A 24,526-nucleotide genomic window follows, 5' to 3' on the forward strand; every position below is an offset into this window, starting at 1 on the left:
AAGAGGCCCATGATCACTCTGGATGAACTGCAGAGATCTACAGCTGAGGTGGAAGACTCTGTCCATAGGACAACAATCAGTCGTATATTGCACAAATCTGGCCTTTATGGAAGAGTGGCAAGAAGAAAGCCGTTTCTTAAAGATATCCATAAAAAGTGTTGTTTAAAGTTTGCCACAAGCCACCTGGGAGACACACCAAACATGTGGAAGAAGGTGCTCTGGTCAGATGAAACCAAAATTTTACTTTTTGGCAACAATGCAAAACGTTATGTTTGGCGTAAAAGCAACACAGCTGAACACACCATCCCCACTGTCAAACATGGTGGTGGCAGCATCATGGTTTGGGCCTGCTTGTCTTCAGCAGGGACAGGGAAGATGGTTAAAATTGATGGGAAGATGGATGGAGCCAAATACAGGACCATTCTGGAAGAAAACCTGATGGAGTCTGCAAAAGACCTGAGACTGGGACGGAGATTTGTCTTCCAACAAGACAATGATCCAAAACATAAAGCAAAATCTACAATGGAATGGTTCAAAAATAAACATATCCAGGTGTTAGAATGGCCAAGTCAAAGTCCAGACCTGAATCCAATCGAGAATCTGTGGAAAGAACTGAAAACTGCTGTTCACAAATGCTCTCCATCCAACCTCACTGAGCTCGAGCTGTTTTGCAAGGAGGAATGGGAAAAAATGTCAGTCTCTCGATGTGCAAAACTGATAGAGACATACCCCAAGCGACTTACAGCTGTAATCGCAGCAAAAGGTGGCGCTACAAAGTATTAACTTAAGGGGGCTGAATAATTTTGCACGCCCAATTTTTCAGTTTTTGATTTGTTAAAAAAGTTTGAAATATCCAATAAATGTCGTTCCACTTCATGAATGTGTCCCACTTGTTGTTGATTCTTCACAAAATACAGTTTTATATCTTTATGTTTGAAGCCTGAAATGTGGCAAAAGGTCGCAAAGTTCAAGGGGGCCGAATACTTTCGCAAGGCACTGTATATCATACATTGCATTTGAGGAAACAATGGGAAAGTAATTATGCTTTGAAGGTTGATCAACTTCTAAACTCTCTTTTGGTACTACTATTGGAATTCCCTTCTTTGTCTACACCCATTCAGCATTGTTCACACCTTCTTAAGCCTTAGCCCCACCCACCTCTTTAATGGTTGATCCATGTGTTCTGTACTAACTTGCCCGCTACTTCCAGACATCTAAGAGAGAGAACAGCTCACTGAACATTACTCGCCCTAGTAGAGCTGGTTAGGCTGTTTTGTTATCCAGAGCGTTGGTGACTGCAACTGTGCTGTCAGATTGTCCGTTCGTAAATTCAGAGCGTTTCACATTCGCATCCAGCTCCAATAGACAGACTGCAATATGGCAGACCAATCCAATCTCTCGGCATGTCCAGCCCACTCATTATCTCAGCCAATCATGGCTAGTGGGAAGGATGCTCACTTTTTCTGTGACTAAACTAACTAGGCTCGTAAGTTAACAATTTTATTTGTATTTAGAGATGGCATACAAGTTTGATATTAAGGCACACGAAAGTTCACAAGTTCACATGCATTGTGCAAAAAAAAAGTTTTTTACATTCAAACAGCTCTCCTGTGACGTCGTGACATGCGACATATGAATCGCGTCACAAATTGGTCTATATGGAAACTAAAGGCATAAAATGACTTGGTAACATAAATGACTTGGTAATAGGAAATACATCTAATTCTATGACAGAATTTTGGACTGACCAATGGAGATATTTTAAAATACATGCACCTTAAAGGTTTCATATCAAGACATTTCCAATTGAAATATTTTGGACATCAGAGCAATCTTATATGAATCCTATTTGAGTCAGAAAAGGAAATTCATATGATAGGTAAATTATACAAAACCTTGCAGAGAGCCTATCCAATCAAACGAGACTTAAAATAACTGATATCGGCACAAGATGGAGGGAATGTTGGAACATAACTAACAAAATGACAGTTAACAATTTACACTTAATCCAGTAAAAAATAATGGTAAGATTCACAAATTCTACTGCACAAAGGCACATCATGTCTTCAGTGTTAAACTAGCAATAATCCATGTCTCCTAGGAATGCTATGAAATCCAAAAGTTATGGGAGAAGTTGCCTGTCAGAAGTATTACAATGTAAATTGACTTTAATCAGTCTGTCTGAATATTTCAAGACATGGCATATGAGATGCAGTGAGATACCCAATGGGTTGCACCATACTTTTCTCGTCAACCTTGTTGAAAAATACTTAATGTAACATAGACACTGGGAGTCAAGAAGCAGGTGGTAAGTTTACTATAACAAATAACATGAACGACACAACGTAGGAGAAGTGTCTAGACATGAAAAACAGAAACAATGCCACCTGGGAGTGCCAGATAAAGGGGAGGTAATGGAGTCCAGGTGTGCTAAATGATGAAGCACAGGTGTGCGTAATGATGAAAGCCAGGTGCTTGTAATGATGGTTCCCAGGACCGGTGGTTAGTAAACCGGTGACACCGAACGCCGGAGGGGAGGAGCGGGAGTAGACATGACAATTAAAAAACGGGATATCAACCAATCCTCCATCATTTAAACAATGGAATGGTCTAATGATTTATTTTTTAAATATTGAAAGATGTGTGGACGATGTAGAGAAACAAAATGGTGCAGTTTGAGGCTATGTGGCTGAAGAGTGATACAGGCGCTGGAGATGGGGGTGTGAGCAGGTGGGTCTTGGCAGGGGATGTTTGTATTGTTAAAAATAATCATAAATAAAATGGACTTAATCCAATTTGATTTCAGTCTGTAACAGCATTTGGAATAACAATTACTTCACCATGCTCAAAGGGATATTCAATGTCTGCTTTTTTTTTTACCCATATACCAATAGGTGCCCTTCTTTGCAAGGCATTGGAAAATCTCTCTGGTCTTTGTGGTTGACTGTGTTTGAAATTCACTGCTCGACTTAGGGATCAAAGATGAGGTAGTAATTTAACACTATTATTGCACACAGTGAGTCCATGCAGCTTATTATGTGACGTGTTAAGCAAATTCTTATTACTGAACTTATTTAGTATTGCCATAAATGGATTTGAATATATGTATTGACTCGATACATTTTCAGCTTTTCATTTTTTATGAATTAAAAAAAATGTGTAAACACATAATTCTAGTTTGACAATATGGAGTATTGTGTGTTGGCCAGTAACACATCTTCTACATGTAATCCATTTTAAATTCAGGCTGTAACACAACAAAATGTGAAAAAAGTCAAGGGGTGTGAATACTTTCTGAAGGCACTGTAAACTGCCTCTACCCTCTATTCTATTGGCAAACTCGCAATCACTGTAAAACAAACTAGACAAGCTCCGTTCAATTGGACCTGAATAACTAATATCCTATGATTCACAGAGTCGTGGCTAAACGAGGACATAGTTCATACAAAATCTCTGTGTTTTTGTTACATAGGCAGGACAGAACAGCAGTGTTTTGGAAATGCAAGGGCGGGCTGTGTGTCTCTTTGTTAACAACAGCTAATTGCATGGTTTGTCTACATAAGCTGGTTCAAGCATTCAAGACATTACCCTGAAGAAGGCACAGTGATGACGTTGACGTTTTATCCAATAAATTATTGGGAGTTTATTATAGTGTGCGACTCTATTTTATAGCTAACAGCTGGTGTCTGATCTCTAATATTAAGGAAGTCTCGAGGTTCTGCTCGCCTGAGTTGGAATACCTCATGATAAGCTGTAAACCATACCATTTACTAAGAGAGATTTCATCTATATTTTTTGAAGCTGTCTATTTACCACCACAAACTGATGCTGGCACTAAGCCAACAAGAAAATGCTCATCCAGAGCCAGTGCTCCTAGTGATTTTAATGCAGGAAAACTGAAATCCTCCTGACACATTTCTACCAGCATTTCACCTGTGCAACTAGAAGGGGGAAAAAAACATCTAGATCACCTTTCCTCCACACACAGATGACGAACAAAGCTCTCCCTAGTCCTCCATTTTGTAAATCTTACCAAAACTCTAGTCTCCTGATTGTTATTTACAAGCAAACAGTCAAAACAGGAAGTACCAGTGACACACTCAATTCGGAAGTGGTCCGATGTTGTGGATGCTAAACTACAGGACTGTTTTGCAAGCACGGACTGAAATATGTTCCGAGATTCATCCGATGGCATTGAGGAGTTTACCACATCCGTCACGGCTTCATTAATAAGTGCATCTATGACGTCACCCCCACAGTGAACATATGTACATATTCCAACCAGAAGCCATGGATTACAGGAAACATCCATACTGAGCTAAAGGCTAGAGCTGCCACTTTCAAGGAGCGGGACACTAACCCTTACGCTTATAAGAAATCCCACTACGCCCTCCGACAACCATCAAACAGGCAAAGCATCAAAACAGGATGAAAATAGAATCCTACTAAACCGTATCTGACACTCATTATTGAATATGGCAGGGCATGCGAACTGTCACGGATTACAAATGGAAGCCCAGCCATGAGCTGCCCAGTGACAGGAGCCTACCAGACAAGCTAAATGCCTTCTATGCTTGATTTGAGGCAAGCAATGCTGAACCATGGGTGAGAGCACCAGCTGTTCCGGACGACTGTTTGATCACGCTCTCTGTAGCCGATGTGAGTAAGACTTTTAAACAGGTTAACATTCACAAGGCCGCAGGGCCAGACAAATTATAAGGACACAGAGTATGCACTGACCAGCTGGCAAGTGTCTTAGATTACATACTCTCCCTGATACAGTCTGTAAATACTCACATTTGTAGCCATGAAATGCTTTGAAAGGGTGACACCCTGGACACCCAGTGAAGAGGCGACACCGGGATGCTGGCCTTGTAGGCAGAGTTGCAAGAAAAAGCCATATCTAAGACTGGCCAATAAAAATAAAATATTATGATGGGCAAAATAACACAGACACTGGACAGAGGAACTCTGCCTAGGCCAGCATCCCGGAGATGCATCTTTGCTGTTGACGTTGAGACTGGTGTTTTGCGGGTACTATTTAATGAAGCTGAAAGTTAAGGACTTGTGAGGCATCTATTTCTGAAACTAAACACTAATGTACTTGTCCTCCTGCTCAGTTGTGCACCAGGGACTCCCACTCCTCTTTCTATTCTGGTTAAAGCCCGTTTGCGCTGTTCTGTGAAGGGAGTAGTACACAGCGTTGTACGAGATCTTTAGTTTCTTGGCAATTTCTCACATAGAATAGCTTTCATTTTTCAGAACAAGAATAGACTGATGAGTTTCAGAAGAAAGTTCTTTGTTTCTAGCCATTTTGAGCCTGCAATTCGAACCCACATATGCTGATGCTCCAGATACTCAACTAGTTTAATGAAGGCCAGTTTTATTGCTTCTTTAATCAGCAGAACAGTTTTCAGCTGTGCTAACATAAGTGCTAAAGGGTTTTCTAATGATCAATTAGCCTTTTAAAATGATAAACTTGGATTAGCTAAAACAATGTGTCATTGGAACACAGGAGTGATGGTTGCTAGTGATGGGCCTCTGTACGCCTAAGTAGATATTCCATAAAAACAATATCTACACTATATTTCTTATCAATTTGATGTTATTTTAATGGATGAAAATTTGCTTATCTTTCAAAAACAAGGACATTCCTAAGTGACCCCAAACTATTTCTGAATTTTATTTTCAATAAATTAGCAGACATTTAAAAAAAAATATTTTCAATTTGTCATTATGGGGTCTTGTGTGTGGATGGGTGAGAAAAAAAATATTTAGAGTTCCGTCTGTTGTACAATAAAATGTGGAATAAGTTATTGTGTATGAATGCTTTCTGAAGGCACTGTAGTTGCTAGCAGGTGTAAATAAAACTAGGTCAGTGTGATAATCTTTATTCTTTAATTAGTTTAATTAGATTATTTAGTCACAATAAGCCCTTTCCTTTATCTGAGGTTAAGATCAATTAACAAATTAGTTCCTAAGCCATTTTAGCCAATTTTAGACCCAATGACATAGGGACCCAAAATGATATAAACCCCCCTACCTGGACAACCTAGCACAGGCAAGGTTGACAGCCAGATCAGATCTCAGCTTCTTTTTCTCTTGCATTCGTTGGATATCCACTGAGTAAAGATGCAAAACGGCACGGAAGGAAGCAACTTCTACATCCCCATGTCCAACAGGACTGGGCTTGTAAGGAGTCCTTTTCTATACCAACAGTACTACTTGGCGCCTCCATGGCAATACTATTGTCTTGCTGTCTATGTATTCTTCCTGATTTGTTTTGGATTCCCCATCAACGGTCTGACCCTGTATGTCACAGCCACAAACAAGAAGCTCCGGCAACCCCTTAACTTCATCCTGGTCAACTTGGCTGCAGCTGGAATGATAATGGTCCTCTTTGGATTCACCATCACCATCACATCTGCTCTTAATGGCTACTTCATCTTTGGGCCAATGGGCTGTGCTATTGAGGGCTTCATGGCTACACTTGGAGGTAAGAAATAAAACAAATACAAGGGAATCTACTTCAGTTTAACCTGATTTAAAATAATGTACTGTACTCAAAGTTAGAACTGAAATAAATCAATTTGATTTGAAAAAAATGACTTCGGATTGTGGTTTCATTCTCCAGGTGAGGTTGCCCTGTGGTCTCTGGTAGTGCTGGCTGTCGAGAGATACATTGTGGTCTGCAAGCCCATGGGCAGCTTCACGTTCACTTCCACCCATGCTGGTGCTGGTGTGGCATTCACCTGGATAGCTGCTATGGCTTGTGCTGCTCCCCCACTTGTTGGCTGGTCCAGGTAAGCTGTAACCAGCGTAGAAACATTAAAGTAACATAAAATGTTATTCACATGCTATTCAAGTCATGCTCCATCCACCACCAATCCTACTCACTCACACACAATGATAATATTGTGCGTTTCTATTTCTCTTAGGTACATCCCAGAGGGCATGCAATGCTCATGTGGACCTGACTACTACACCTTGGCCGAAGGCTTCAACAATGAATCATATGTGATCTACATGTTTACCTGCCACTTCATCATCCCAGTCTGTATGATCGCCTTCACTTATGGAAGTCTTGTCCTGACAGTCAAGGCGGTAAGTGACTTATTACACAAACAACATTTATCAAGCTGTTCCACATAGTGTACATAGTACAAAAGGATAGTTCTCCACTCTGATGTCTTGATTATCTTCATTTTCAGGCTGCAGCTTCCCAGCAGGACTCAGCATCTACCCAGAAAGCTGAGAAGGAAGTGACACGTATGTGTGTCCTGATGGTTTGTGGTTTCATGATCGCCTGGACCCCCTATGCCAGCCTTGCTGCCTACATCTTCTTCAACAAAGGAATTGCCTTCAGTGCCCAGTCCATGGCTATACCTGCCTTCTTCTCCAAGAGCTCAGCTTTGTTCAACCCCATTATCTATGTTCTGATGAACAAACAGGTTGGTAACAGACATTTTTTTTCTCTACTTGGAACACTGAGTTTGACCTTGCAGCATTAGAATAGATTTTTTGTTAAATGTATTTTGACTTGTCATGCTCATTGCTTTTCATTCTTTATACATGTTTTACATGTTCTACTTACTCTTTGAGTTTGACCTAGCAGCAACATATTATATTGTTTGTTTATTATGTTATGCTCATTGCTTTTCATTATTTTCCCTCCCAGTTCCGTGGCTGCATGCTGGCTGCTGTAGGGATGAAAGCAGAAGAAGATGAGACGTCTGTGTCAGCAAGCAAGACAGAAGTTTCTTCTGTGGGACCTGCATAGAGACTTTCCCTCATCCTGCACTTCCTGTCCTCTGATTTCTACCCTTGTCTAATTCTGTACAATACATGGACTGTTTTTGAAGACTTCTACGAATTGAACATTATGTGCTGATTATTTAATTTACTCGTAGCAATTGGACTCCATAACAAACTCAAGAACAGCATTTTGCTGCATAGATTCCTAAAATGAACTGATGTAAACATTTTTCATTCTAAGTTTACTGCAGGTTGTGACAGAATCAGGGCAGTGTATTGACATCTAATAAAACAACTATTTATTGTTCTCTTTGCTCTCACCTCAGTCAAGAGACAACTTCCCAACTGGAGGGCTATAATTTACGATGGTAACATCTAAAGGCAAGCTCAACAATAAGACACAACCTAGTTTCTACAGTTCATAAGGAACACGAGATATCACGCAAAACCTCTCTTCACTAACACTGCGTCATTCTCCACGGTGTCACTCAATGTAGTTGAGATTGGATCACGAGATTGTATTTTTATGTTATTGTGAGGATAGCAATTATTTTGCTGGCATGTGTCATCATTTAATGTAAATATTTTATAAATAACAAACAATTGTGGTACTAGATAAATAAATGCATGCATAACAAAGACTTCTTTGTTGTTGTGATATTCATTTGACAACTGATTTCCAATCCTACCTTCATTCATGTCCAGTGGGTAGTAAGGGGAGAGTTGAGCCATTTTTTGCATTCAGCATCACTCCATTAGGAAAATCACAGTTTTCTACATATATTTTGTAATGTTGTGTATCCCTGGAAATAATCAGGATTTATGTACAAATTACAATTTTGAAGACATAGCTTGTCCAAAAACATTGGTCTCTTGGCAGTTTTTTAGCCGCGAGAAATTTCTCAACTTAATTAAGTATTATCACTACCTTTTTGTAACCATATCTATATTTATTTCCCAAACACAATTCAACCCAATCACAATAACTTTGTTACAGAGGTTTAACACCTAACAAACACTTTGTACATTTTTAAAACACTTATAACGTAGGCCAGGCCCTGTTGCTACAGTACCTCATATATCAGCGATAATGGCTGGGATGAAAACACTTACCCCATGGCCAATGGCGCAATTTACCCGAAGGCCAAAAATTTGACTATACAGTGCCTTGCGAAAGTATTCGGCCCCCTTGAACTTTGCGACCTTTTGCCACATTTCAGGCTTCAAACATAAAGATATAAAACTGTATTTTTTTGTGAAGAATCAACAACAAGTGGGACACAATCATGAAGTGGAACGACATTTATTGGATATTTCAAACTTTTTTAACAAATCAAAAACTGAAAAATTGGGCGTGCAAAATTATTTTCCAAAACATAAAGCAAAATCTACAATGGAATGGTTCAAAAATAAACATATCCAGGTGTTAGAATGGCCAAGTCAAAGTCCAGACCTGAATCCAATCGAGAATCTGTGGAAAGAACTGAAAACTGCTGTTCACAAATGCTCTCCATCCAACCTCACTGAGCTCGAGGTGTTTTGCAAGGAGGAATGGGAAAAAAAATTCAGTCTCTCGATGTGCAAAACTGATAGAGACATACCCCAAGCAACTTACAGCTGTAATCGCAGCAAAAGGTGGCGCTACAAAGTATTAACTTAAGGGGGCTGAATAATTTTGCACGCCCAATTTTTCAGTTTTTGATTTGTTAAAAAAGTTTGAAATATCCAATAAATGTCGTTCCACTTCATGATTGTGTCCCACTTGTTGTTGATTCTTCACAAAATACAGTTTTATATCTTTATGTTTGAAGCCTGAAATGTGGCAAAAGGTCGCAAAGTTGAAGGGGGCCGAATACTTTCGCAAGGCACTGTATTAGCTCCCACATCTACTAGGATGCACTTCCATGCTAGGTTTAGGACCTCATTTTGAAGCTCATAGAGACCCCAACCGATATATAGAACAATCTTAAAATGTTCTGCTTTGGTTTAAATGCAAACATCATGAAACCTCTAACACAAATGTATTTGACTTGGTGAAAATCTGTTTTTTGGACATAATTTGCTTACCACTTTTTCCATGTGGTTGCTTCCTTTACAGAATCCATGAAATGATGACCTTGTCCTAAATATTTGGTCAAATTCAACATTTTGTGTATGGTTCCCTAGAAAGAAGGGTGACTCACCTTTGGTTCAATTTATCCCACTCTCCCCTTAGAGTTAGGTAAGATGGCAAATTAATTGTTATTGTGTTCATGGATATAATCTGCTGCATGATTGCATCAATGCCTGGCAGTATTCGAGAAGAAATTAGATTATGCTGTTGTTTTGATTGCTAATCATCAGGCAAAGGAAATGTATAGTTTGTAGACGAACACAGTAGCTCATAGCTTATGGACAGTACACAGTGCCTCAAGAAAGTATTCACACACCTTGAGTTTTTCCACATTTTACTGTGTTACAGACTGAATTAAAAATGGATAAAATAGGGATTTGTTGTTACTTGCCTACACACAAAACCCCATAATACCATACTGGAATTATGTTTTTACAAATTTTTACAAATTCATAAAAAATTATAATCTGAAAATGTATTGAGTCAATACATATTCAACCCTATTGTTGTAGCAAGACTAAATAAGTTCAGAAGTAAAAATGTGCTTAACAAGTTACATAAGTTGAATGGACTCACTCCTTGTGCAATAATAGTGTTTAACATGATTTTTGAATGTCTACATTATCTCTATACCACACACATACAATTTTCATTAAGGTCCTTCAGTTGAGCAGTGAACTTAGATTCAACCATAAAGACCAGTGGCACCTATTGGTAGATGGGTAAAAAACAAAAAAGCAGACACTGAATATCCCTTTGAGCATGGTGAAGTTATTCATTACATTTTGGATTGTGTATTAATACAACCAGTCACTACAAAGATACAGGGTCCTTCGTAAATGAGTTGCTAAAGAGGAATCAAACCACTCAGGGATATCACCATGAGGCCAATGGTGACTTTAAAACAGTTACAGAGTTTAATGGCTGTGATAGGAGAAAACTGAGGATAGATCAAGGGAGTAAAGGTTATTTATAAAAAGGGTTACATGGTGAAAATTGTTACTCTCTGAAATAAAAACGGTGGCCCTCCCTTTAGCAAAACTTACACCGAACAAAAATATAAACGCAACATGCAACAATTCCAAAGATTTTACTGAATTACAGTTCATATGAGGAAATCAGTCAATTAAAATAATTTCAATAGGCCCTAATATCAAATAAAATTGTATTTGTCACATGCTCCAAATAGAACAGGTGCAGTAGACATTACAGTAAAATGCTTACTTACAGTTGAAGTCAGAAGTTTACATACACTCAGGTTGGAGTCATTAAAACTCATTTTTCAACCACTCCACAAATTTCTGGTTAACAAACTATAGTTTTGGTAAGTCGGTTAAGACATCTACTTTGTGCATGACACAAGTAATTTTTCAAACAATTGTTTACAGACAGATTATTTCACTGATAATTCACTGTATCACAATTCCAGTGGGTCAGAAGTTTACACTAAGTTGACTGTGCCTTTAAGCAAGGCCTATCTTCAAACTCAGTACCTCTTTGCTTGACATCATGGGAAAATCAAAGTAAATCAGCCAAGACCTCAGAAAAAAAATTGTAGACCTCCACAAGTCTTGTTCATCCAATTTCCAAACTCGTGAAGTTACCACGTTCATCTGTACAAACAATAGGATGCAAGTATAACGCCATGGGACCACATAGCCGTCATACCGCTCAGGAAGGAGACGCGTTCTGTCTCCTAGAGATGAACATACTTTGGTGCGAAAAGTGCAAATCCATCCCATAACTACAGCAAAGGACCTTGTGAAGATGCTGGAGGAAACAGGTACAAAGGTATCTTTATCCACAGTAAAACAAGCCCTATATCGACATAACCTGAAAGGCTGCTCAGCAAGGAAGAAGCCACTGCTCCAAAACCGACATAAAAAAGCCAGACTATGGTCTGCAACTGCACATGGGGACAAAGATCATACTTTTTGGAGAAATGTCCTCTGGTCTGATGAAACAAAAATAGAACTGTTTGGCCATAATGACCATCATTACGTTTGGAGGAAAAAGGGGGATGCTTGCAAGCCGAAGAACACCATCCGAACCGTGAAGCACGGGGGTGGCAGCATCATGTTGTGGGGGTGCTCTGCTATAGGAGGGACTGGTGCACTTCACAACATAGATGGTATCATGAGGAGGACATTTATGTGGATATATTGAAGCTACATCTCAGGACATCATTCAGGAAGTTAAAGCTTGGTCGCAAATGGTTCTTCCAAATGGACAATGATCCCAAGCATACTTCCAAAGTTGTGGCAACATGGCTTAAGGACAACAAAGTCAAGGTATTAGAGTGGCCATCACAAAGCCCTGACCTCAATCCTATAGAAAATTTGTGGGCAGAACTGAAAAAGCGTGTGCTAGCAAGGAGGCCTACAAATCGGACTCAGTTACACCAGCTCTGTCAGGAGGAATGGGCCAAAATTCACAGAACTTTTTGTGGGAAGCTTGTGGAAGGCTACCCGAAATCTTTGACCCAAATTAAACAATTTAAAGTCAATGCTACCAAATACTAATTGAGTGTATGTAAACATTGAACCTGCTGGGAATGTGATGAAAGAAATAAAAGCTGAAATAAATCATTCTCTCCACTATTATTCTGACATTTCACATTCTTAAAATAAAGTGGTGATCCTAATTTTTACTGGGATTAACCTTTCTAGGGCAGAAGTTCCGCTAGCGGAACCCCTCGACTTCTGCTGAAAAGGCAGCGCATGAAATTCAAAAATATTTTTTAGAAATATGAAACTTTCACACATTAACAAGTCGAATACAGCAAATGAAAGATACACTTCTTGTTAACTTTTTATGGCTGGGGGGCAGTATTGAGTAGCTTGGATGAATAATGTGCCTAAAGTAAACGGCCTGCTCCACAATCTCAGTTTATATATATGCATAGTATATGCATTTTATTCTTAGTATTGGATAGAAAACACTCTAAAGTTTGTAAACTGTTTGAATGATGTCTGTGAGTATAACAGAACTCATATTGGCAGGCAAAATCCTGAGTTGAAATCAAAACAGGAAGTCAGAAATTTGAGCTTGTATGTATTCACCAGAGTCCACAATGAAATCCCCTTGAGATATGAATGATGTTGCACTGCCTAGGGGTTCAAATAGATGTCAACCGTCAATAGACATTATAATGAGACTTCTATGATGTTGTGGGAGTGAATGATAGCAGAATCAGTCAGGTGTCTGGCAGTCAGCCATTTTCTGATCATGTTTATTCCTCGTGGTAGTCACTTGCATTCCATTGCTCACGAAGACAAGGAGGAGTACTCCGGTTGGAACTTTATTGAAGCTATATGTTAAAAACATCCTAATGATTGATTCTGTACTTAGTTTGAAATGTTTCTTTGACCGGTAATATCACTTTTTGAAGTTTTTGTCGGATATCACGCTGACCAGAATTAGCGTTTGGATATGTATACCAGGTATTTGGACATAAATAACGGACATTTTCGGAAAAAAAACTAACATTTATTGTGGACCTGGGATTCCTGGAGTGCTTTCCGATGTAGATCATCAAAGTTAAGGAAATATTTATCATGTCATTTCTTGTTTATCTTTGCCATCTTTGCGGCTGTGGTGTTTTTACTTTTGAGCGCCGTCTCAGATTATTGCATGCGTTTCTTTTTCCGTAAAGTTTTTTTGAAATCTGACACAGTGGTTGCATTAAGGAGAGGTATATCTATAATTCCATGTGTATAACTTGTATTATCATCTACATTTATGATGACTATTTCTGTTGAATGATGTGGCTATGCAAAATCCCTGGATGTTTTTGGAACTAGTGAATCTAATATGCCAATGTAAACTCAGATTTGCTGATTTAAATATGAACTTTATCAAACAAAACATGCATGTATTGTGTAACATGAAGTGAGTGTCATCTGATGAAGTGTCATCTGATGAAGATTATCAAAGGTTAGTGATTAATTTTATCTCTAGATGTGCCTTTTCTCTCTTTCTCTTTGGCTGGTAAAATTGGCTGTGTATTTTAGTGAGTTGTTGGTGACCTAACATAATCGTTTGTGGCCCTTTCCCCGTAAATCCTATTTGAATGCGGACACTGTGGTGGGATTAACAACAATACTACCTTGAAAACAATATAAGATACTTGTACGTTTGAGGAATTTGAATAATTAGATTTCTGTTCTTTTGAATATGGCGCACGGTACTGGTTGTTGTTATATCGCTCCCGGTAACGGGATCTCAGCCATAAGAAGTTAATCTACCCATCGTGTCCGATTTCAAAATGCTTTACAGCGAAAGCACAACATATGATTATGTTAGATCACCACCAAGTCAAAAAAATACACAGACATTTTTCCAGCCAAAGATAGGAGTGACAAAAATCAGAAAAATAGAGACAAATTAATCAATAAACTTTGATGATCTTCATCAGATGATACTCATAGGACATCATGCTACACAATACATGTATGTTTTGTTCGATAATGTGCATATTTATATCCAAAAATCTCAGTTTACATTGATAAAATATACTAGTGTTATTCACAGAATTAAAGATAGACTTCTCCTTAATGCAACCGCTGTGTCAGATTTCAAAAACACTTTACGGAAAAAACCTAATCTGAGAACGGCGCTCAGAGCCCAATCCAGCCAGAGAAATATCCGCCATTTTGGAGTCAACAGAAGTTAGAAATAACACTATAAATATTCACTTACCTTGGATGATCTTCATCAGAAGGCACTCCCAGGAATCCCAGTTCGACAATAAATTACTGATTTGTTCCATAAAGTTCCATAAAGTCCATCATTTACAGTGGGGCAAAAAAGTATTTAGTCAGCCACCAATTGTGCAAGTTCTCCCATTTAAAAAGATGAGAGAGGCCTGTAATTTTCATCATAGGTACACTTCAACTACGACAGACAAAATTAGGAAAAGAAATCCAGAAAATCACATTGTAGGATTTTTAATGAATTTATTTGCAAATTCTGGTGGAAAATAAGTATTTGGTCACTTACAAACAAGCAAGATTTCTGGCTTGTAACTTCTTCTTTAAGAGGCTCCTCTGTCCTCCACTCGTTACCTGTATTAATGGCACCTGTTTGAACTTGTTATCAGTATAAAAGACAGTGGTTTCTATCCAATACTACTAATAATATGCATATATTAGCATCTGGGACAGAGTAGGAGGCAGGTCACTCTGGGCACGCAATTCATCCAAAAGTGAAAATGCTGCCCCCTATCCGAAAATAGTTACATGTCAGGAATTTTGCAAAACTGAGTTTAAATGTATTTAAATGTAAAAAAATAATCTTTATGGAACAAAATGAGCATTTATTGTGTAACTGTGAGTCTCGTGAGTGCAAACATCTGAAGATCATCAAAGGTAAGTGATTTAATCTATTGCTTTTCTGACTTTCGTGACCAATCTACTTGGCTGCTAGGTGTTTGTAATATTTTGTCTACTGAGATAGATGTTCTTACATAAACGCTTGTTATGCTTTCGCCGAAAAGCTGTATTGAAATCTGACACGCCAGGTGGATTAACAACAAGCTAAACTGTGTTTTGCTATATTGCACTTGTGATTTCATGAAAATTCAATATTTTTAGGAATTTAATTTGAATTTGACGCGCTGCAATTCAGCGGGTGTTGATGAAAATGATCCCGCTAACGGGGTGGGTGCGTCAACAAGTTAATAAGCCTTGGTGTCCCGCTAGCGGGACAACTTCCGGTGAAGCTGGAGGGCACGCAATTGAAATAAATAAACATAAAAAATATGGATATTAAACATTAAGGTACATATAAGTGTCTTATATCGGTTGAAAGCTTACATTCTTGTTAATCTAACTGCACTATCCAATTTACAGTAGCTATTACAGCGAAAACATAAAATAGCATTGTATCTGGTCAAACAATTTTTTCAAGAATTTTAAAAAGGGTTGGTAACAGGCTTATTGGTTGGCTATTTGAGCCAGTAAAGGGGGCTTTACTCTTCTTGGGTAGCAGAATGACTTTTGCTTCCCTCCAGGCCTGAGGGCACACACTTTCTAGTAGGCTTAAATTGAAAATATGGCAAATAGGAGTGCCAATATCCTCTGCTATTATCCTCAGTAATTTTCCATCCAGATTGTCAGACCGAAGTGGCTTGTCATTGTTGATAGACCAAAAAAACATTCACCTCTTCCACGCTCACTTTACGGAAGTCAAAGTCCAGTGCTTGTCTTTCATAATTTTGTCACATATACTTGGATATGTAGTGTCCGCGTTTGTTGGCATATCATGCCTAAGTTTGATTATCTTGCCAATGAAAAAGTAATTAAAATAGTTGGCAATATCAGTGGGTTTTGTAATGAATGAGCCATCTGATTCAATGAATGAGGAAGACGAGTTTGACTTTTATCCCACTGATTTCATTTAAGGTGGTCCAAAGCTTCTTACTATCATTCTTTACATAATTTATTTTGGTTTCATAGTATAATTTATATTTATTTTTATTTAGTTTAGTCGCATGATTTCTTAATTTGCAATACATTGGCCAATCGATTGGGCTGCCAGACTTATTTGCCATACCGTTTGCCTCACCCTTGTCAAACATACCATTTATCAATTACTCATCAATCCAAGGGAATTTAACAGTTTTTACAGTCATTATCTTAATGGGTGCATGCTTATTAGTAACTGGAATAAGCAATTCCATAAATGTGTCAAGTGCAGCATCTGGTTGCTCGTCATTACACACCACAAATAACATCAGAATCACTACAAAATGTATTGTATGACTATGTTAGGCCTAGCCTTTGGTTTTCCTAGATATGCCTACTAAATTGTGATCACTGCGTCCTACGGATTTGGATACCACTTTAAAGCACATTTCTGCAGCATTAGTAAAGATGTGATCAATACATGATGATTTAATTCCTGTGCTATTTGTAACTACCCTGGTAGGTTGACTGACAACCTGAACCAGGTTGTAGGCACTTTTTTCTTGAGTGGGCAGCTTGATGAAAGTAAATTTTCAGGTCTCTCCGGAGATCCACGGTATGTGACAAAAGAGGTAAACAATGGTTTTCCATCAATAGAATCAATCTAGGGAGTAGTGATCTCATAAGATAATTGAATAGACCTCACATAGCGGTAGGACTAATTATCTCACACGCTCTGGCAGAGAAGCAGCCTATATGAGCACTTTAACAGTAGCCTAATAGTAGCCAGTAGCATTGATTATTTGGACAAATTGTTTTTATTAGCAGGATAAGTTTAACTAATGTCTAATTGTTGATACTTCGGTAAAAAAAAGTGTCACAATTCATAGGGGTATATTTACCAATCATGCCTTCTGCCAAACCTGGGTCCAGTTTCCCGATGGTGATGGGATTTAGGCTTACCAGTGTTTTAACGATGCATCTTTTCTACAACGCCGAAAATGTAATGTGTTTCCCAAAACACCATGCAGAGAAAACATTTGCTAAATGCGTTTTTGTTATGAGAATTATGTTCTCAATGTTCATAAACTGAACTTTAATTAAACTATTCGGTCTGCTACCAAGAATTGGTAAGATTCTTGTTGAAATGAAACCGACAGAGGGCAGTCTACAATAGTCAGCAACGTTTTTTTACGAGAACTCTCCCCAATATATCATGTACATTGGTTAATATATCTCCCATTTCGTCATAAATGTCCCTCCTCTTCTCAGACAATGACAATATAGTCTACAAGTTTTCTCCTACGCATACATTGCTTATCACATCCTACAACATGTGGCACTATCTACTGCAAGCCCAACAGTTTGTCCTCTCTTTGTGTGGGGAGACTTCCTTCCCTGTTATCAGTTTTATAGAGGTCACAAGTTGTCTGCCACAGTTCCTCTTCTCTTATGGACAAATATTCTTCATCATTATACAGAGACAGGGTAGAATTCTGTTAGTTATAGTTCTACGTTAAATGTATACATCATTTCGTCATTATTCATAACAGTTTTTGAGGCATGTATCGATACTGATAGGATCGAAAGAAAGGGAGAGCAGCTCTCAGATTTTTTACATTTTTATTTAACCTTCATTTTAGTAGGCAAGTCAGTTAAGATTATTATTTTTTTTTACAATAACATCCTACCCCAGATTACACTGGGCCAATTGTGCACAGCCCTATGGGACTACCAATCACTGCCAGAAGTGATACAGACTGGATTTGAACCAGGGACTGTAATGACACCTCTTGCACTGAGATGCAGTGCATTAGAACGCTGCACCACTCGAGAGGCCAAATCAGATCAGCATTCTCCATTAAAATGTTACTTTAACATTAGAATTATTTTACAATACTGAGGACGGATCGGCTCCCAGAGAGAAGCAGTATTACCATCCGTTGGCTGCAAATATTGACAGTTTATTCTAATGCTTACCCAACAAACTGCACAAAATCACTGGCACTTGGCACTTCATTGCACACGTGTTAGGCTACACATCCTGAAATATATTGAGACAAAAGTAGCCTACAAGTAGCAAAATATAACTACATTTATTGAACAAGAAATTCATAATATGATTGAAATAAGTCTATAGCCTTTACTGTTTATATTTGAATGCAGTCATCTCGGTTTTCATTTTAACCGTCTTTTTATACATTGCTTGTTTGTATCAATTGCAAAGGCAACTTTGGATTTGTAGTCAGCTTTGTTATTGGAAGTCACAAAGAGAGGAATTAACCATGTGTTTCTATGTTTAGTGGAGATCTTCTACAGTGCATTAAGAAAGTATTCAGACCCTTTGACATTTTCCAGATTTTGCTAAGTTACAGCCTTATTCTAAAATTGATAAATTGATAATTTTCCTCATCAATCTACACAAAATACCCCATATTGACAAAGCAAAAACAGTTTGTTAGAAATTTTTGCAAGTGTATTACACATAAAAAACTGAAATATCACATTTACATTAGTATTCAGACCCTTTACTCAGTACTTTGTTGAAGCACCTTAAGCCACGATTACAGCCTTGAGTCTTCTTGGGTATGACGCTAGAGGCTTGGCACACCTGTATTTGGGAAGTTTCTCCCATTTTTCTCTGCAGACCCTCTCAAGCTCTGTCAGGTTGGATGGGGAGCATCACTGCGCAGCTATTTTCAAGTCTCTCCAGAGATGTTCGATCGGGTTCAAGTCCGAGCTCTGGCTGGACCACTCATAGACATTTAGAGACTTGTCCTGAAACCATTCCTGCGTTGTCTTGGCTGTGTGCTCAGGTCACTGTATTGTTGGACGGTGAACCTTCGCCCCAGTCTGAGGTCCTGAGTGCTCTGGGTCAGGTTTTAATCAAGGATCCCTCTGTACTTTGCTCGGTCTCCCAGTCCTTGCAGCTGAACAACATCCCCACAAGATGATGCTGCCACCACAATGCTTCACTGTAAGGATGGTGCCAGGTTTCCTCCAGACGTGACCCTTGGCATTCAGGCCAAAGAGTTCAATCTTGGTTTCCTCAGACCAAAATATCTTGTTTCTCATGGTCTAAGTTTGCCTTTTGGCAAACTCCAAGCACATTTCATGTGCCTTTTACGAAGGAGAAGCTTCCGTCTGGCCACTCCACAATAATGGCCTGATTGGTGGAGTGCTGCAGAGATGTTTGTCCTTCTGAAAGGTTCTCCCATCTCCACAGAGGAGCTCTGGAGCTCTGTCAGAGTGTCTATCAGGTTCTTGGTCACCTCCCTGACTTAGGCCCTACCCCCGATTGTTCAGTTAGGCCAGACGACCAGCTCTTGGAAGAGTCTTGGTGATTCCAAACTTCTTTCATTTAAGAATGATGGAGGCCACTGTGTTCCTGAGGACCTTCAATGTTACAGATATTTTTTGGTACCACAATCCTGTCTCGGAGCTCTACGGACAATTCCTTTGACCTCATGGATTGGTTTTTGCTCTGACATGCACTGTCAATATGGGACCTTATACTGTTGAAGTCAGAAGTTTACATACACCTTAGCCAAATACATTTAAACTCTGTTCTCCACAATTCCTGACATTTAATCCAAGTAAAAATTCCCTGTCTTAGGTCAGTTAGGATCACCACTTTATTTTAAGAATGTGAAATGTCAGAATAATAGCAGAGAGAATGATTTATTTCAGCTTTTATTTCTTTCATCACATTCCCAGTGGATCAGAAGTTTAAATTGTTTAACTTGGGTCAGAAGTTACGGATAGCCTTCCACAAGCTTCCTACAATAAGTTGGGTGAATTTTAGCCCATTCCTCCTGACAGAGCTGGTGTAACTGAGTCAGATTTGTAGGTCTCCTTGCTCGCACACGCTTGATCAGTTCTGCCCACAAATTTTCGATTGGATTGAGGTCAGGGCTTTGTGATGGCCACTCCAATACCTTGACTTTGTGGTCCTTAAGCCATGTTGCCACAACTTTGGAAGTATGCTTGGGATCATTGTTCATTTGGACGACCCATTTGCGACCAAGCTTTAACTTCCTGACTGATGTCTTGAGATGTTGCTTCATTATATCCACATAAATGTCCTCCTCATGATGTCATCTATTTTGTGAAGTGCACCAGTTCCTCCTGCAGCAATGCACCCCCACAACATGATGCTGCCACCCTTGTGCTTCACGGTTCGGATGGTGTTCTTCGGCTTGAAAGCCCCCCCTTTTTTCCTCCAAACATAATGTTGGTCATTATGGCCAAACAGTTCTATTTTTGTTTCATCTGACCAGAGGACATTTCTCCAAAAAGTATGATCTTTGTCCCCATGTGCAGTTGCAAACCGTAGTCTGGCTTTTTAAATGCGGTTTTGGAGCAGTGGCTTCTTCTTTGATGATCGGCCTTTCAGGTTATGTCGTTATAGGACTCGCTTTGCTGTGGATATAGATACTTTTGTACCTGTTGCCTCCAGCATCTTCACAAGGTACTTTGCTGTTGTTCTGGGATTGATTTGCACTTTTCGCACCAAAGTACGTTCATCTCTAGGAGACAGAACATGTTTTCGACGTATTGGCTGATTCCTTTAGATTTTCCCATGATGTCAAACAAAGAGGCACTGAGTTTGAAGGTAGGCCTTGAAATACATCCACAGGTACACCTCCAATTGACTCAAATTCTGTCTATTAGCCTATCAGAAGCTTCTAAATCCATGCCATAGTTCTCCGGAATTCTCCAAGATGTTTAAAGTCACAGTCAACTTAGTGTATGTAAACTTCTGGCCCACTGGAATTGTGATACAGTAAATTATAAGTGAAATAATCTGTCTGTGAACAATTGTTGGAATATGACTTGTGCCATGCAAAAAGTAGGTGTCCTAACCGACTTGCCAAAAATATAGTTTGTTAACAAGAAATTTGTGTAGTGGTTGAAAAATGAGTTTTAATGACTCCAACCTAAGTGTATGTAAACTTCCGACTTCAACTGTATATATAGGCGTGTGCCTTGCCAAATCATGTCCAATCAATAGAATTGATCACAGGTGAACTCCAATCAAGCTGTAGAAACATCTCTAGGGTGATCAATGGGAACAGGATGCACCTGAGATTAATTTTGAGTCTCATAGCAAAGGGTTTGAATACTTATTTAAATAAGGTATGTTTAAAAAATGTTTTTAATGAATGTGCAAACATTTCTTTAAAAAACAGTTTTTGCTTTGTCTTAATAGTGTGTAGATTGATGAGGATTATTTTTTATTTAATCAATTTTAGAATAAGGCTGTAATGTAACAAAATGTGGAAAATGTAAAGGGGTCTGAATACTTTCTGAATGCACTTAATGTATAAAGTGACACAAAAGTGCAAAAAAAGTGTCTAATGACTCACTTACAGATGTAGGATTGTCACGCCCTGACCTTAGTTATCTTTGTTTTCTTTATTATTTTGGTTAGGTCAGTGTGTGACAAGGGTGGTTTGTTTAGTTTTGTATTGTCTAGGGGTTTTTGTATGTCTCTGGGTATTTGGAAACCTAGGTGTTTATATGTCCATGGTAGCCTAAATTGGTTCTCAGTCAGAGGCAGCTGTTTATTGTTGTCTCTGATAGGGGACCATATTTAGGTAGCCATATCCCTTGGGTAGTTTGTGGGTTCTTGGTCTATGTTAAGTTGCCTGTCTGCACTACGCATATTAGCTTCACGGTTCGTTTTGTTGTTTTGATAGTTTGTTCTGTGTCCTTTCTTCAATAAAGAAGTATGTAAGCTGCGCCTTGGTCTCCTCGATATGACTAACATGACAAGGATCTAAATTTGAGCTAGTTTACTACATCAGGAAAATATTCCTTTAGCAACAGGAAATGTGAATTATTATGTGGATTATAAGCGCGCAAAATTCAAAATACAAAATCGTAATATTAAACTTTCATTACAATACAAGTGTCATACATGATTCTTTAGCTTAGAATCTTGGTAATCGATCTGCGTTGTCAGATTTCAAAAAGACTTTACAGCGAAAGCATAGCATTCGATTGTCTGAGGACAGCACCTCACATTAGCATATTTTCCAAACCAGCACAGGCATCACAAAATAACAAATAGCGATAAAATAAATTACTTACCTTTGAAGATCTTCCTCTGTTTGCAATCTCAAGGGTCCCAGCTACACAATGAATGGTCATTTTGTTCGATAAAGTCCTTCTTTATATCCCAAAAATACAGTTTAGTTGGTGCCATTGAATTAATTAATCCAGTCCTTCAACATGCATACAAAGGATTCCAAAAAGTTACCAGCAAAGTTCGTCCAAACGAGCCAAACAATGTTTTTTATTAATCCTCATATTGTCTAATATCTAAATAAATTATAACATTTCAGACGGAGATTACTATGTTCAATAGCAAAGGAAAAGAACAAAGAGCGCCCATGTTCACGCGTGCAACTACTTTTGCCATGGCGCTCAACTTGGAAAGACTAGAAATACTTCTTCATTTAAAAAAAAAACAAGCCTAAAAACTTTTGACACCTACTGGAAGCCATAGGAACTGCAATCTGGGAGGCAGAAATTAGATCTTTCAATCGCATTGCTTATCACATTATTTCTGAGATTATTATTATTATTCTGACATTATTTTCTGATTTTCCAGAGGTACGTGTAGTCGGGCTGTCTTCCATCAGGAATCTGTGGAGAAAATTGCTGCCCTACATCTCAAGCACTAAGCCCAGGACAGACCTGTGCTGGCAGTGCCAAAGGAACAAATATCAGGTCTTCAGATATGCCAATCTGCCATAAGATGTTAAATCAGCCAAGCTGAAGAAGCAAGAGCAGCATCTCCTGCTTGTTCAGAGTGAGCGATAATCAACTATTCAGAGGAGACTGCGTTATTCAGGCCTTCATGGGCGAGAATTGCTGCAAATAAACCACTACTAAAGGACACAAATAACAAGAAGTGACTTGCTTGGGCCAAGAAACACAAACAATGTACATTAGAGCAGTGGAAATCTGTCCTTTGGTCTGATGAGTCCAAATATGAGTTTTTTGGTTGGTTCCAACCACCGTGTTTTTGTGAGATGCAGAGTAGGTGAACGGATGATCTCCGCATGTGTGGTTTCCACCATGAAGCATGGAGGAGGAGGTGTGATGGTGTGGGGGTGCATTGCTGGTGACACTGTTTGTGATTTATTTAGAATTCAAGGCACACTTAACAAGCATGCCTACCATAGCATTCTGCAGTGATAAGCCATCCCATCTGGTTTGCGCTTAGTGGAACTATCATTTGTTTTTCAACCGGACAATGACCCAACACACCTCCAGGCTGTGTAAGGGCTATTTGACCAAGAAGGAGAGTTATGGAGCGCAGCATCAGATGACCTAGCCTCCACAATCACCCAACCTCAACCCAATTGAGATAGTTTGGGATGAGGTGAACCGCAGAGTTGTCACACCCTGACCATAGTTTGCTTTGTATGTTTCTATGTTTTGATTGGTCAGGGTGTGATCTGAGTGGGCATTCTATGTTGTGTGTCTAGTTTGTCTGTTTCTGTGTTTGGCCTGTTATGGTTCTCAATCAGAGGCAGGTGTTAGTTATTGTCTCTGATTGGGAACCATATTTAGGTAGCCTGTTTGGTGTTGGGGTTTGTGGGTGATTGTTCCTGTCTCTGTGTTTGCACCAGATAGGGCTGTTTCGGTTTTTCACATTTCTTGTTTTGTTAGTCTATTCATGTATAGTTTCTTTATTAAAGAACCATGAATAATAACCACGCTGCGTTTTGGTCCGCCTCTCCTTCGACACAAGAAAACCGTTACAAGAGTGAAGGAAAAGCAGCTAACAAGTGCTCAGCATATGTGGGTACTCCTTCAAGACTGTTTTATTAAGCATTCCAGGTGAAGCTGGTTGAGAGATTGTCAAGGCAAAGGGTGGCTACTTTGAAGAATCTCAAATCTAAAATATATTTTGATTTGTTTCATACTTTTTTGGTTACTACATCATTTCATATGTGTTATTTCATAGTTTTGATGTTTTCACTATTATGTCTTCTTCACTATTATGTCTTAGTAAAAATAAAGAAAACCCCTTGAATGAGTAGGTGTGTCCAAAATTGACTGGTACTGTATATTCACTGCCATTCAAAAGTTTGAGGTCACTTAGAAATGTCCTTGTTTTGAAAGATTTTTTTTTTTTTTTATGTATCAGAAATACAGTGTAGACATCGTTAATGTTGTAAATGACTATTGTAGCTGGAAATGGCAGATTTTTTATGGAATATGTACATAGGCG

The 24,526-nt window shown here is 38.8% G+C and overlaps 1 protein-coding gene across 1 annotated transcript; it reads left to right on the top strand.

Annotated features, from left to right (window-relative positions):
• Positions 1 to 6,074: 6,074 nt before the first annotated feature.
• LOC139413692 (green-sensitive opsin-2-like) lies at positions 6,075 to 8,396 on the top strand. Its single transcript, XM_071161364.1, has 5 exons — positions 6,075 to 6,496; positions 6,635 to 6,803; positions 6,939 to 7,104; positions 7,212 to 7,451; positions 7,679 to 8,396. The coding sequence occupies exons 1-5, from the start codon at positions 6,133 to 6,135 to the stop codon at positions 7,778 to 7,780; spliced, it is 1,041 nt and encodes a 346-aa protein (XP_071017465.1). The 5' UTR covers positions 6,075 to 6,132; the 3' UTR covers positions 7,781 to 8,396.
• Positions 8,397 to 24,526: the final 16,130 nt, after the last annotated feature.

The sequence above is a fragment of the Oncorhynchus clarkii genome, chromosome 7, assembly GCF_045791955.1.
Source record: "Oncorhynchus clarkii lewisi isolate Uvic-CL-2024 chromosome 7, UVic_Ocla_1.0, whole genome shotgun sequence".
NCBI lineage: Eukaryota > Metazoa > Chordata > Actinopteri > Salmoniformes > Salmonidae > Oncorhynchus > Oncorhynchus clarkii.

Coding starts and splice junctions, on each gene's coding strand:
- LOC139413692 (XM_071161364.1), top strand. CDS start 6,133: ATGCAAAACGGCACGGAAGGAAGCAACTTCTACATCCCCATGTCCAAC. Junction 6,497..6,634: donor CTTCATGGCTACACTTGGAG/GTAAGAAATAAA, acceptor TTCATTCTCCAG/GTGAGGTTGCCCTGTGGTCT. Junction 6,804..6,938: donor CCACTTGTTGGCTGGTCCAG/GTAAGCTGTAAC, acceptor TATTTCTCTTAG/GTACATCCCAGAGGGCATGC.